The sequence below is a fragment of the Monodelphis domestica genome, chromosome 1 (assembly GCF_027887165.1).
Source record: "Monodelphis domestica isolate mMonDom1 chromosome 1, mMonDom1.pri, whole genome shotgun sequence".
NCBI classification, from domain to species: Eukaryota; Metazoa; Chordata; class Mammalia; order Didelphimorphia; family Didelphidae; genus Monodelphis; species Monodelphis domestica.
In genome coordinates this window covers 126,087,906-126,102,159 of record NC_077227.1, presented here as the reverse complement: position 1 = coordinate 126,102,159, position 14,254 = coordinate 126,087,906, and the positions used below count along the sequence as shown (strand labels likewise).

General features: G+C 37.2%; 1 protein-coding gene across 1 annotated transcript in view; it reads left to right on the top strand.

Moving 5' to 3' along the window:
- Positions 1-14,254, top strand: part of LOC100014626 (protein regulator of cytokinesis 1-like) — a 28,944-nt gene that overhangs the window by 10,052 nt on the left and 4,638 nt on the right. The window contains exons 4-11 of the mRNA XM_007479311.3: positions 1,560-1,793; positions 1,875-2,045; positions 5,730-5,879; positions 8,026-8,173; positions 10,483-10,619; positions 11,001-11,096; positions 13,194-13,340; positions 13,540-13,644. Coding sequence (XP_007479373.2) covers positions 1,560-1,793; positions 1,875-2,045; positions 5,730-5,879; positions 8,026-8,173; positions 10,483-10,619; positions 11,001-11,096; positions 13,194-13,340; positions 13,540-13,644 — 1,188 coding nt within the window. The remainder of the gene's footprint in view (positions 1-1,559; positions 1,794-1,874; positions 2,046-5,729; positions 5,880-8,025; positions 8,174-10,482; positions 10,620-11,000; positions 11,097-13,193; positions 13,341-13,539; positions 13,645-14,254) is intronic.

Below are 14,254 nucleotides of genomic sequence, written 5' to 3'. Positions count from 1 at the left end.
TCAATATTAAAACAAAATTTAGCCAGAGAAATTTATTTAACTATATCAGGAGAAGGATGTCCAGCAGGGATAGGCATTAAGATCATCACCAGTTTGATTCAACTGAGAGAATGTAGGATTTAAAACAATATCTAATACTCTAAGTATTATATTTTATAAAGTTTATTAATAATCACTTGAAGTAAAGGAATAAAAAAGGAAATAGAAGTATAAAAAATGTAATTATCTAACCAAAAAAAACCCATGTGAATAAATTCTCTCACCTCCCCCAAAAAGCCTGCTTCAGCCAGCCCCCAATCCCTGAAAGAGAGAGCAAGAGGCAGGGCTACACAAATTTATATCTTCCCTACATCCGCACATGACATGAAAAGAAAAGTGGGGTGCTGGGAATTGTAGTTCTGGGGTTCAAATTCCAATTACAAAAGAAGCTTGCTTAGATTCTTCCCAAAGCTATTTCTGATAACCAGCAAGTGATGACATGTTAGTCCCTTAAGCCATCAAAGTGGTACAGATGGCTAGAATACCTTCTTAGAGAAAACTTTTAAAGGAAAAACTAGCCTAACTTACATGGAAACAGATATTGATCCAACCATAACTACCTTTTGGAGGAGATTTTTCCTGGCTCCCAACTAGCTGTTCTACCCTTCCCCTCTAAAATTATCTTCTATCTCCTTGTTATCTGTCTTGATCTACCTATTTATATACATGTTGCATCCCCCATTGGAATGTAAGATTCTTGAGAGTAGAGTTAGTTTTTGCTCTTTCTTTGTATCCTCAGTGCTTAGCATAATGTCTGGCACATAATAAGTTCTTAGTAATTATTGATTGCTTCATATTTCTTATGGCATAGACAGGGGTGTGCCAATCAGCTGGAAAACAAAGGTTTTAGCTTAGGAAAAAAGATCCAAACTGGGGTGTGGTTGAGCCATTTAAAAAAAAAAGGAATAAAATAGAAAAGGAGGAATAACTGGACAGAAGAAAAGGATATGACAAAGATATAAATAACTTGTTGAATGAAGCAGGATTAAGCCAGAAAAACAAAGGTGTTTGTTTTTTAAAAATAACCCTTACCTTCTGTCTAAGTATCAATACTAAGTATTGGTTCAAGGCAGAAGAGCAGTAAGGACTTGGTAATTGGGGTGAAGTGATTTACCAAGGGTCACGAAGCTAGGAAGCCAAATTTGAAACCCAGTTAGAAACTCCCATTTCTAACCACTGGGCCACCTGAGTGCCTCCAAAAGCCAGAGGTTTTAAATTGCTATCATACCTAAAGAACATCACTTGTAAACTAAACGAATCACCCTGAAAACTAACCAAAACCAAGCTTCTTGACTGGTTTCACTTAAAACGAGTAGGAGAATTACACGTTACAAAAACATTCTATGATGTTCTAATATATCCACATTGCTTTTTTTTTTTAATAAGGAAACTAACAGATTTTTTTTTGCCCTACATATGGTCCCTGTTGCTGAGGACGTAAATGAGTCAAATTGAGGCTTTCTGTCACCTGCCCTTCCTTTATGTACTCTGACACTCTGACATTTTGCTATTTGGCACAGGAAGGAGAGGAGACCACTATCTTGAAGCTAGAGGAGACTCTTCGAACACAGGTAGAAGAGATGAAAAAACAGAAAGAAGAAAGGCTACAAGAACAGAAACAACTCCAAGAACAAGATCAAAAATTGTGTGAGATTCTTTGTGTGCTCCCATACAGCCTTGACAACGATTCAGTACCCAGCGTGGAGGAGCTGAACCAGTTCAGAAATCACCTGGAAGCTCTGGAGGAAACCAAGGTAGAGTTGATTGTTGACCATCTTCCTGTCTGGCTGTTTCATGCACTTCTGGGGTGCCATATGACCTCTCTGCTTTTACAGGCCAGCCGATGGGAGGAGTTTGTCAGCACAAAGAGGCAGATCATACTCTGTATGAAAGATTTGGATCATATCCCAGAAACAAATTTTGAGAGAGATGTGGTGTGTGAGGCTGAAGAGACCTTTTGTCTGTCATTAGAGAACATGACAGCCCTGAAGAATCTACTTTTACAGGTATGCTGCTGCAAGTTCAAGTAATTATTCACTCGATTATAGAATTTTGGAAGCTGACTGTGGCCAGAGCCTGGAGAATTTTTGCTTTGTTCCTGGATCTAGGTTTATGGGAGCCTAGTAATTTCAGTTCATTAATATTTCTGGTTTATTTTTGGTTAGAGATGTTTAGATCTCAAAGGAATTCCTCAAGATCCTCACTGTTAATTGTCTAGTTCTTCTTATAAATTGATTAACTTTTCTAAAGTTGAAGCATTTAGCTGCCATATCATTTGTTACAAATATTAAGCATTAATGTCAGTTATCTAAGCGTAATATAGTGTTTACATTTTTTTACTCAACAGTTAAAAAAACCCTGTTGTCTTGTCTGAGATCATGATTGCCACCTCTCATTTTTTTTTTTAGTTCTAAAGCATAAATACATTTTACCCTAGCCATCATTTAACCATGTTGGGATATTTATGTTTCAGGTGTGTCTCTTTTAACTAATATTCTTGGATTCTCCTATCCTCTATTTTATGAGAGTTTACTAATTCTGATTGTTATCACGGTTCTGATTGTTGGCTGTATTTCACTCCATCCTGTTTTCTTACATTTTTTCTCTTCCCCACCCTTCTTTATTAAGAAGATGGCGGTGAGAAATAAAAATATTCAGCATTAACAAATTATACTTGTTATAATCTACTTTTATTCTATTGTTCTTCTTCTCTTCCCTTCGCCCAGTTTTCAATCATAAACTCTGATCTTTTCTTTCCCTTTATCCCCCTTCAGATCCATTCTCTAGAGTTGGAGTTTTTTTTTTTTTGCATAGGACTTATTTCTCCTCGAATATATCCTCATTCTTTAATTCCTATCTCCTATGGGGGTATTCAACTCACTTTTGTCCAATTTATTTGTAGCTTGTTCCCCCATCCCTTTTACTCATCATTTGCATAGTCTTCTAAAAAATATAGAGAAGGGAGCAGATGAAAATTCAGTAGGGGATTCAGACAGGCAAGAATCATCTTGTACTCTCATGTTAAATGTAATACATACGTTAAAAAAATTAGCTATATGCACAAAATTCCATTTGTATAGTTACTCTTTTACTGTTCTTTATACATGGAAATATCCATGTTTGTCAAAATAATAATAAAAAAGAAAATTTCTTTTTCAAATACATGCTAGAATTTTCCCAGGCATCAGTCAAGGTTATTAACCTTTTGAAGACTTCTTTTTTGGAGGGTAAACTGGGAAATCTGTTGATTTCCAATTTTGTAATATCTCTCCAGTTCACTAATTTTCAGAGATCACAAATGATGAATTAGTTGCCACATTCACCATTTTCTTTCAGATTATATTGTAGTTTATCTGAGCCTCCTTACTTAAAAAAAAAAAAACAAACCTTTTTCTTCTGTCTTAGAATCAATAATAAGTATTATTTTCAAGGTGGATGGGAGGTAAGGGCTGGGAAATTGGGGTAAGCAACTTGCCCAGGGTTACACAGGTGACTTTAAACTTACTGAAGGCAGTTAGAGGTTCTCTTAGCATGACCTCAATTATATTCAGTTTCAATTTCCTGTTAACCATATTTATTCTCCAGGTGTTCACATTTTTACTGGCTCTTGTTAGGTGCATTGGATCTTGGGATAAGAGCACATCATTCCTTTCATTTAAGCGTTGGTCCAGAAATCCTAACTCTATTCTCAGACTTCTTCAACAACTCAGTTCCAAAATTCACCTCTCTTCTAAAGCTTTTTCTTCAATTAGTAGCAATGAGGAAACTATCCTAAGTCCTTCATTTCCTTGCACAATACTTCTTAACCACTACCATTCTTCTCAAGATGATTTGTCCTTATGAACAGCCAGAAGAATACAGTGATAATAATAATAGTTTATATTTATATATTTTAATTTAAAATTAATAGAGCACTTAAGAAATTTTATAAGAAAACCAATGCAGAGGTTAAGTGACTTCTCCAGAGTCACAAAGCTAGTGTTGGAGGCAGAATTTAAACCCAAATCTTTGTGATTCTAACACAATTAACCACAGCCACAATGCTTCTATGTTCAATTTACCTCTGTCAGGTTGACATATCTTGGTGTATCCCTCAGTAGGAAGTTCCACCAACCACAATTCTGCATTTCTTCTTCCTCTGACTAGTAATAAATACCCCTTTTGCAATTCTATATCATCATTCCTTTAGAACAGAAAACGAGAAGCCATTCCCTCTTGAGAGGGTCCATCTCCTTTCTCCTTTCCCCAGAGATGCTGAACTTTGTACCTCTTTGCAAATGCTTATCTCACCACAAACCAACTGGTTTTCTTAATTTAAAAAAAATCATAATCATATATTTTCAAAATATTCCAAGAGAAAATAGATGATGAAATCTGTCTTTTCCCCCCACTGTGTCACATTTTTTCCATCTTTCAGCATCTGCACATAGGTTAAGCTTCCCTTATTTTTCTTCCCATGTTTATTCTATTTTGTTTTATTCATTCATTCATTCATTTATTCATTCATTTATTTTGTTTGTTTATTTAATTAAAACCCTTACCTTCTGACTTAGGATCAATACTGTGTATTGGTTCCAAGGCAGAAGAGCAGTAAAGGCTAGGCAATGGGGATTAAGTGACTTGCCCAGGGTCACACAGCTAGGAAGTATCTGTGATCAGATTTGAATCTAGGACCCCCCCGTCTTTAGTCCTGGCTCTCAATTCTCTGAGAAACCCAGCTGCACCCCCATTTTTATTCTCTTTTAAAGCACATCTTTCCATAAATACCTCATTCATCCTGACAAGTTACAATATAAACTCCTTGAGAATAGGGATTGTTTTATTCTTTGCTTTTGAATTATTCTCCACATATAGTCGGTGCTCAATAAATGCTTGCTGGCTAATTGGAGAGAGGCATTCTGTTAGCCCTTTTTCTCTGTGCACTGACAGATAAACATAATGTATTTTTTTCAGGTTATTACACAAAAATCTTCTGCATTCTTCAAAGCCATGGGAAGGGGGAACCTCAGTGGTCTTTTGTTCTTTTAATGACCTCATGGTGAATGGTTGTTTACCTCTACCCATTCCTAAGCTATGAGCTCCTAAATAAACTTTATTTATAGAACCCTTTTCAACCAGCTTGCTCAGCTGTTTTGAATCCTGGTTAATATATTTCTGTTAAAGCCCTAATACAAACAGAAGTGGGACTGAGCTGTTGCCTAAAAGGCTTTAAACAGGAGCCCCATTTCTAGGCAATTTTCACCTCTTTGCTATTCCAAACCATGTTGCCTGTACTCTGACATCTTCCTCACCCCACTTCCCACTAGAATCTGGTCTCTTAATACTGAGTTTTGCCACATTTTTCCTGGAGTCATGGAGTTATCAGACCTTCCAGCCATTTCCAAATCATGCTTCTAGGCATTTATTTCTCTCCCTTCTGCCTCCTTTTAATGGATCGTCTTCCCGCATTAGAGTGTAAGCTCTATGAGGGCAGTGACTGTCTTGCTTGTATTTGTATCCACAGTACTTGGCACAGCACCTGGTGCACAGTCAGTACTTTTTTTTTTCATTAATTCATTCTTTTTTAAAATGTCAGTTAAATTTCAGACATCCATTCTTGTCCCCTGTCTTGTTGCATCAACATCTCCAGTTATTTCTCTCTAGAAATGAAGTACTTTGCTTTGATTAAGAACTCATTTTCTTTGTTGCAGCTAGAAATGGAAAAAGCTGAGAATGAAGCTGTGTGTGAAGAGCTACACTCTCGAATCTGTAAGCTCTGGAACTGGTTACAGGTGTCTACCCAGGAGAGAGAAGCCCTGGACAGTTTTATGACTGGGTCAAAGGCCAAGATCAGAAAAGTGGTAAGAAATTATGATAGGACAGAGATGGGCAACCTTTCTATCCTGGTATGTCAGAGTTCTGATTCTTTTCATTAGTGTGCTGTACAGGACGGAAAGAAGGGGATGCTGGTTGTTATCTAGCTGCTCTGACTTGTGACACATATTTTTTTTTTTTGCACTGGGAGATGGAGTGCCATGCCAGGTATTATCATTAGTGTATGATTCACAGATCGTCAACTCCTGTAACATAAAATACTCTTTTCCCCTCACTTTTTGGCTAGGAGACCATAAGTCTATTTCCATGGCTTTCTAAGTTTTGGTTACTCTTCTCTGAAAGTTACTTTATTTTTTTGAAAATTTTATTTAATTAATTTAGAATATTTTTCCATGGTTACAATATTCATGTTCTTTCCCTGCCCTCCCCCCATCTCCCTCTTGTAGCCAACGCAAAATTCCTCTGGGTTTTACATGTGTCATTGATCAAGACCCATTTCCATACCATTAATATTTGTACCAGAGTGATCATTTAGAGTCTCCATCCCCAAACATATCCCCATCAACCCTTGCAATCAGGCAGTTGTTTTTCTTCTGTGTTTCTATTTCCACAGTTTTTCCTCTGACTGCTTCTGAAAGTTACTTCAGAGCTTTCACTTTGTGGAAGACTGAGAACTAATGACCCTCTTTTATGGATTTACTCTTGGATACCATCCTGAAATAAACTTTTAAATCAATGAGTATTTTGAATTATGATCTAACCTTTTATTGCCTTTATTGCCTATCTAACCTTTTATTTATTTATTATTATATTTATTTTATTTTGGTTTTGATTTCATATTTATTTTATTCTGTCATTTGTTTATTCCATTGTGTAAAGATATTATATCAATTCCATGTAATAACAATTTTCCATATAAGTTTTCTGAGGTTATAAGATCTAAATTATCTGTCTCCTTTCCTTCCCTCCCCATTCCCAGAGATGGTAAGCAATTCGACTTGGGTTATGCATGTATTACCATGCAAAACATTTCCATATTGTTCATTGTTGTAAGAGAATAATGACATAAAAGCAAAAACTCAAAATAAAATGAAAAATTGAATGGTTTGATCTGCATTCCAACTCCAACATTTTTTTCTGAAGGTGGACAGCATTCTTGTCATAAATCCTTCAGAATTGTCCTAGATCATTGTATTACTGAGAGCAGCTGTCTTTCATCCTTGATCATCATATTATATTGCTGGCACTATGTACAGTGTTCTCTTGCTTCTGCTTATTTCATTCTGCATCAGTTCATGTAAGTTGTTCCAGTTCTTTCCAAAATCATCCTGTTCATCGTTTCTTATTGCACAGTAGTATTCCATTCCCATCATATACCACAATTGTTCAGCCATTCCATTGATGGACATCCTTTTAATTTCCAGGTCTTTGCCACCTCAAAAAGAGCTGCTATAAATACTTTTTTTACAAGTAGGTCCTCTCCCCATCCCTTTTTCAAAGATCTCTTTGGAATAGAAGACCGAGTTGTGGTATTTCTGAATCAAAGGGTATGCATTGGTTTTTATCCCTTTGGGCATAGTTCCAAATGGTTGGATCAGTTCACAACTCCACCAGCAATTCATTAGTGTTCCAATTTTGTTGCATCCCCTCCAACATTTATCACTTTATAGTCATACTAACCAGTCTGATAGGTGTGAGGTGGTACCTCAGAGTTGTTTTAATTTGCATTTCTCTAATCAAGAGCGATTTAGAGCATATTTTAATATGATTATTGATAGTTTTGATTTCTTCATCTGAAAAGTGCTTGCTTGTATCCTTTGGCCATTTGTCAGTTGGGGAATTATTGCCAATATTCTTGACTGTTAGTTGGAAACCTGAAAACTTGGTAGATGACCAAATGAAATCAAATTCTAATCTGAGGCTTGATTAAACAGAAGCATGACATAAAACTAATGTTAATATTGTTCTAGAGAAAAAGTAGAGGGGCTACTAAGTAGGCACAGAGGACAGAGTGTCAGGCCTGAAATCCTGAAGACTTGAGTTCAAATCTGCCCTCAGACACATTTTCTGACTGCCTAGTCCTTGCTGCTCTTCTACCTTAAAATTGATAGTAAGATAGAAAGTGAGGGTTATTTTTTAAAATTACTTTTTGGACACTTTTCCTTTTCGCAGTTACAATCAGAAGTGGATCGGTTGGAGGAACTGAAGATTCAGAACATGAAGAAAGTGATTGAAGCCATCAGGGTGGAGCTGGTACTATATTGGGAAAAATGCTTTTACAGCCAGGAACAGAAGGAAGCCTTTACCTATTACTATGACAGTTAGTATGGAGACTCTCAATAAAAACTTGCCTGCTTACTATTGCATTTCTACAAGCCAGGTTTCCTGACAAGAAGAAAATAAATTTGAAAAAGAATTAATGTCAGATTATCTCTTTTCTTGTTACTCAATATAAATTAGCATTGTTCTACAGATGACAGTTTTGCAAGGCTTCTGGACGTGATCTGGTTTGTCTTGTTTGAAACATTTCTTCTCCAGAGAGCTCTCAGGAGTAGGAAATTTTTCCCTCCGGAATCTCTTTAATATAGTTGACTACCTAGGATAGAGCTATCTTAGAATACACTCAAGCATCAATGCTGAATTTTTGAGTCAGGGATGCAAAAGAAGTTTAGAAAGCTTGGGTCCTACCCTTAGGAAGCTTAGATTTTCATTTTCATTTCATATATTTTCTTTCAGTTATAATATTTCACTATTTTATAAGAGATGGTTGACATACAAAAATGATAGATACTAGGAAATAACCACAGTCACTAGAAGACAGTGTGTGATTACGTAAAAAGTAATGGTACAATTAAATGCTAGACAAACAGTAACTAAGATGAAATTGCAAGGGGAAACTGGAAATAGGAGGTAGAATTTGACCTGGCCTTAAAGAATGAGTGATATTTCAGTAGACCAAAAGGGTGGGACAGATACAGTATGAATAAAGGCATAGAGGTTAGAATGAACATAGCATTATCTACTTAGGGAGGGATTAGAGAGAAAGGCAAGGCTGTGTCATCAGAGGGCTTAGAAGACATATTTTTATATTTTGTACCCTAGACCCCTAGTCAGAATAATGTTTTAACTACGTAAAATAAATCACATAGTATTACAAAGGAAATTAATTGTATTTAAATAATTATCAATATATTTAAATGCAATTTTATACAAATTATATATGTATGTATATATAAACAAGTTTATAAGTTCCAGGTTAAGAATTTTTGGTCCTAGAAGGATGAGTGAAAGAGTATGGACTTTATTCTGTGGGTGAACTATCAAAAATTCTTGAATCATATGATGATGATAGTATTTTATTAAGATTAATTTAGGGGGGACAGCTGGGTGGCTCAGTGGATTGAGATGGGAGGTCCTAGGTTCAAATCTGGCCTCAGACACTTCCTAGCTGTGTGACCCTGGGCAAGTCACTTAGCCCCCATAGCCTATCCCTTAACTCTCTTCTGCCTTGGAACGAATATACAGTATTGATTCTAAGGTGAAAGGTAAAGGTTTAAAAAAAAAAGATTAATTCAGGGTGAGATTGTGCACCATCTTAAGCACTGGGGAAATAAAGAAAGACAAAAAAGCAGTCTTTGCCCTCAAAGAGCTCCTATGAAGACACAACATGCAAGCATTATGTACACGCAAGATTCTATACAGGACAAATTGGAGGTAATCTGAGGGAAGGCTAGTGCAGAGAGAGGAAAGGCTTCTTGTAGAAGGCAAGGTTTTGGTTGAGATCTGAAAGAAACCAGATAGAGATGAAGAGTGAGAGACAGCCAGTAAAAATGCCTCGTGTCCAGAGATGGAGTGTCTTGAGAGAACATCAGCAAGGAGAACAGTGTCATTGGATCATGATCACATGGAAGAGAATGAGGTGCAATAAACCTGGAAAGGGAGGTAGGAGCCAGATTGGGAAGGGTTTCCAAAGCCAAACAGCAGCTCTTATATTTGATCCTGAAGGTCATGGCGGCTTTATGGAATTTTATTGAATAGGTAGACTTGCTCTTTAAGAAGATCACTTGGTTACTTGAGTGGAGGATGGACTGTGGTGGGGAAAACACTTGAGATGGGAACACTAGTGGGCTATTGCAGGAGTCTAGGTGTGAGGTGATGAGCCTTACAGTGGGGTGTTGGCTGTGTCAGAGGTGGGAGTGTACATGAGAGATGTTGTGAAGGTAGATTCGATAAGATTTGGCAACATATGGGATATTGGGAGATGGGGGAGTGATGAATCATGGGCCTGGTAACTGTGAGGCTGGTGGTCACCTGGAATCATCCTTCCAGTTACCAGGAGGAGGCATGGGCATGATTGTAGACATAAAGGAGGGAAGCATAGAGTAAATAGGGAGAGATTAAAGATTGGTGAGAAAGGAGGGATGAGAGGGGCTGGAAAAGATGGGATGGAATGGATCAAGAGAGGCTATGATTATCCAGCGGCTGTGACAAGAAAAAGAGTGTAGGAGATTCAGTATCTTTGGAAAAATGGGGCATTTTGCTATATTGGGAACAGGAGAGATTAGCAACACTAGGCTACATAATTTTAGAAGAATTTTAAAATTTGACTCCATTATTACCCTCATGCAGAGGACTACACAGAGGTCTTGCTCCAGGTCCATGATGCAGAAATTGTGCAGTTGAAACAATACTATGAGATGCACAAAGAAATCTTTGAAGGTGTTCAGAAGTGGGAAGAGAACTGGAGGCTTTTCTTGGAATTTGAGGTACTTTTTCAAAGGAAGTGAGGTAGGGAAAGGCAAGAAGAGTGTAATAAATTGCCCTAAGTACAATTGCTTAACCCCCATTCCCTTTGTGCAACAAGATTTCCCAAACCTGGCTTTGCCCTCTAAGTCTCCTCCTTACCACAAGCCATGTCTTGCAGACTTCTCATAACCTGCTTCAGGATCAATTCTAGTTGGGAATACTTTGGATTCCTTTTTCTTAGTTGTTAGTGTAGAGAAGGAACATATCAATGGTTTTACTTTCTGGCTCCAGGAGGGTATGGGTTTTATGGAATTAAAGGACATCCAAGAATCAAATCTTCCTTCTGTGCTTGAATTTATTAGCTAAATAGTAATTCTAATTAAAATATATTGTTTCCACAGAGAAAAGCTTCAGATCCAAGTCGATTTATGAACCGTGGTGGAAATCTCTTGAAGGAAGAAAAACAACGAGCCAAGCTCCAAAAAACACTCTCTAAGGTAGACACTGCTTTTTGGAGTGCTCCTTGTGTTTTACTTGCAAGATATTTCATTTAACAATATATATCTTTGGTAAAAAGCAGAACCAGGAAAACAACACACTGATTACAACAATGTAAAATAGCAAGAACAAAATCTTGAAGCTGAATGCTACTTGATGATGACCAAAATTGGCTTGGAAGAAAAAATAAGAAAATGTCTCTTAGCATCCCTCTGTCCTTTGTAGAGATGGAGTCTTTGGGTGAAGATGTCATATGCTCTCATTCCCTGTTGATGTCTTGCTTAGTTTTACTGAACTGCTTTTATTCCCCCCCCCTTTTTTTCTTTCTTTAGTCTTTATTAAGTTTTTTATTTCCTAATCCATATAGAAACAATTTTTAACAACTGTTTTTTGACATTTTAGAATTTACCTTTCCTTTCCCCCTCCCCAAGGTGATGAATAGTCTGATATAGGTTATATCTGTCCTTTCATTTGATATATTTCCATATTGTTCATGTCATAAATGATATAATCACATGTACAGTAGAAATATCAAGAAGGAAATATAGAAGATGGCACGCTTTGATCTGTGGTCAGACTCCAACACTTCCTTCTTTGGTTGTGAATAGTATTTCCATCACAAGCCCCTTGTGATTATCTTGGAGATTTGCTTTGCTGAAAATGGTTTAGTCCTTCATAGGTGACCATCACACAGTATTTGTTACTATATACATTGTTCTCCTGGTTCTGCTCACTTCACTTTGTATCAGTTCACTTATTAAGTCTTTCCAGGTTTTCCTGAACTCAATATGCTCATTGTTCCTTATAGTGCAATAATATTCCATTATAACTATATGCAACTTGTTCATCCATTCCCCAAATGATTGATACCCACTCAGTTTCCAATTCTTTGACACCACAAAAAATGCTGCTCAAAATATTTTGGTACAGGTAGTCCTTTCCCCATATCTCTGATCTCTTTGGGATACAGACCCAGCAGTAGTATTGCTTCCCCCCCATTTTATTCTTTGTTATAAGGGGTGACTCAGTGGAGAGAGAAGAATGAGATACATTCATAAATAAAGGTGATTTAAAAAAAGATACCAATAAAATGTTATTTTGAATCAACCTTAAAGTTTTCTGCCAAGGAATGAGTCTTTTTATGTTAATTCCTCTGAGCAGGTAGAATACTACTTGATAATTCATCTCAGGAAGACCATCCTTAGTAGAGTTGTCCATTGGGAAACAAAGGAATTCCTCAGAGTGGAGCTTTCTCACAGTTGTCCATTAATTAATAATTCTTGTGAGGACCTCCTGCCATTAAGACTTGGCTTTTGCTGAAAGCCATAGAATCATGAGCATCCAAAGGAGGAAAATATTTTTTTTGACAATTTTATTTAATTAGTCAATTTAGAACATTATTCCTTGGTTACAAGAATCATATTCTGTCCCTCCTTCCCCTCCCTCCATCCCTTCCCGTAGCAGATGCGCAATTTCACAGGGTTTTACATGTGTCCTTGATCAGAACCTATTTCCATGTTGTTGGTGTTGGCATTAGGATGATCATTTAGAGTCTACATCCCCAATCATATCCTCATTGACCCATGTAATCAAGCAGTTGTTTTTCTTCTGTATTTCTATTCCCACAGTTCTTCCTGTGACTGTAGATAGCATTCTTTCTCATAAGTCCCTCGAATTGTTCTGCGTCATTGCATTGCTGCTAGTAGAAAAGTCCATTACATTCAATTGTACCACAGTGTGTCAGTCTCTGTGTACAATGTTCTCCTGGTTCTGCTCCTCTCACTCTGCATCAGTTCCTGGAGGTCATTCCAGTTCACATGGAATTCCCAAAGGAGAAAAAATTTAGAAGGAATGCCTGTGCTCTATTTTCCTTTCCTCCAATATTGTGTTTTCTCGATAAGCCAGGGTTTTGTTTCCTGATGATCAGTTTTACACATATTCTGTCTTAATCTCATGTTTTGCTTCAAGTCATCAACACCCTGAAGTAGCACAATCAGCCTTGGAATGGAAGAAGTCACCTCTAAGAACAGCAAGATTAATAGGATGATAGCTAGCTATTGATAGTAGGCTTTCCTTTTTTTTTTTAATTACTTCAGTTGGAAGAAGAGTTGAAAACACATATTGAAATATGGGAAAAGGAACATTCCAAGGCATTTCTGGTATATGGTCAGAAATTCACAGAATATGTGATGGAACAGTGGGAGATATTTCATTTGAAGAAAGAGAAAGAAAAGCAGGATCGAGTAAGTAAAAAACAAACCGGAAAAAAAAATACTGTGAGCTCTTTAAACAGTATATTTCTGCCAAGTTGTATAGATGGGGAGAGCACCATTTCCTTCCACTTTGTGTGTACTATAGACTATGAACTGGCTTTCCACTTCTGCCCTCCCATTCCCATCATGCTTTAATATTGTGCTTCCATTTTCATGATGATTCTTACAGCAGCTAAAGAAAAATCAGCCAACAGGAGCAGAGATGTTATACAGCAGCAGGTTCAGAACACCCAGCAAGAAGCAAGGACCTAACACATCAAGCAAAACTCCCAAGGTAAACAAGTTTTATCTTGTGTAATAATTAAAATTATGAGGCTGATAGTAGCTTAATAATGTTATTAAATCAAAGTAATAGGAATAGTAAAGAGAGGGGAAATAAGAAAGAGGTAGAGAGATACTTAGCTTTCTAATCTATTGGCTGCCATGATGGGCTTCTGGCTAACTCTGAGAAGGGTTCCTTCTGTTCTCCATGATCCAGCCAGAAGACCCCAAAGAACCACCTGGTCTCCACTTATAGGATCTTTTCTCCACCCACTAATGCTCACACTTCACATCTTAGGAACCAACCATAGTTTCTTAATTTGCCTGGGTCGCCCAGGGGCAGTGCCTGTAGAATCATTTTCCTGGCTCGTTGGTTCCTTGGTTCTTGAACTTCCTTTCTCAGAGGGCTTATCTATACCTGAGTTTACTCAGTGATCTTTGATCTCCAGGTCACTGAGAGATGACGGTAAAAAAGGCAACATAACGGAGAGAGAAATTTGTTTCTAATACTTGTTAAAAAAAAAAGGCTCATAGCTATCAGATTTCTGTCCTAATAGATAGGTGATATTGATGTTCATCATCTCAGCTGAGCCTATCCCAAGATTTAGACCTGAGACAGGAAC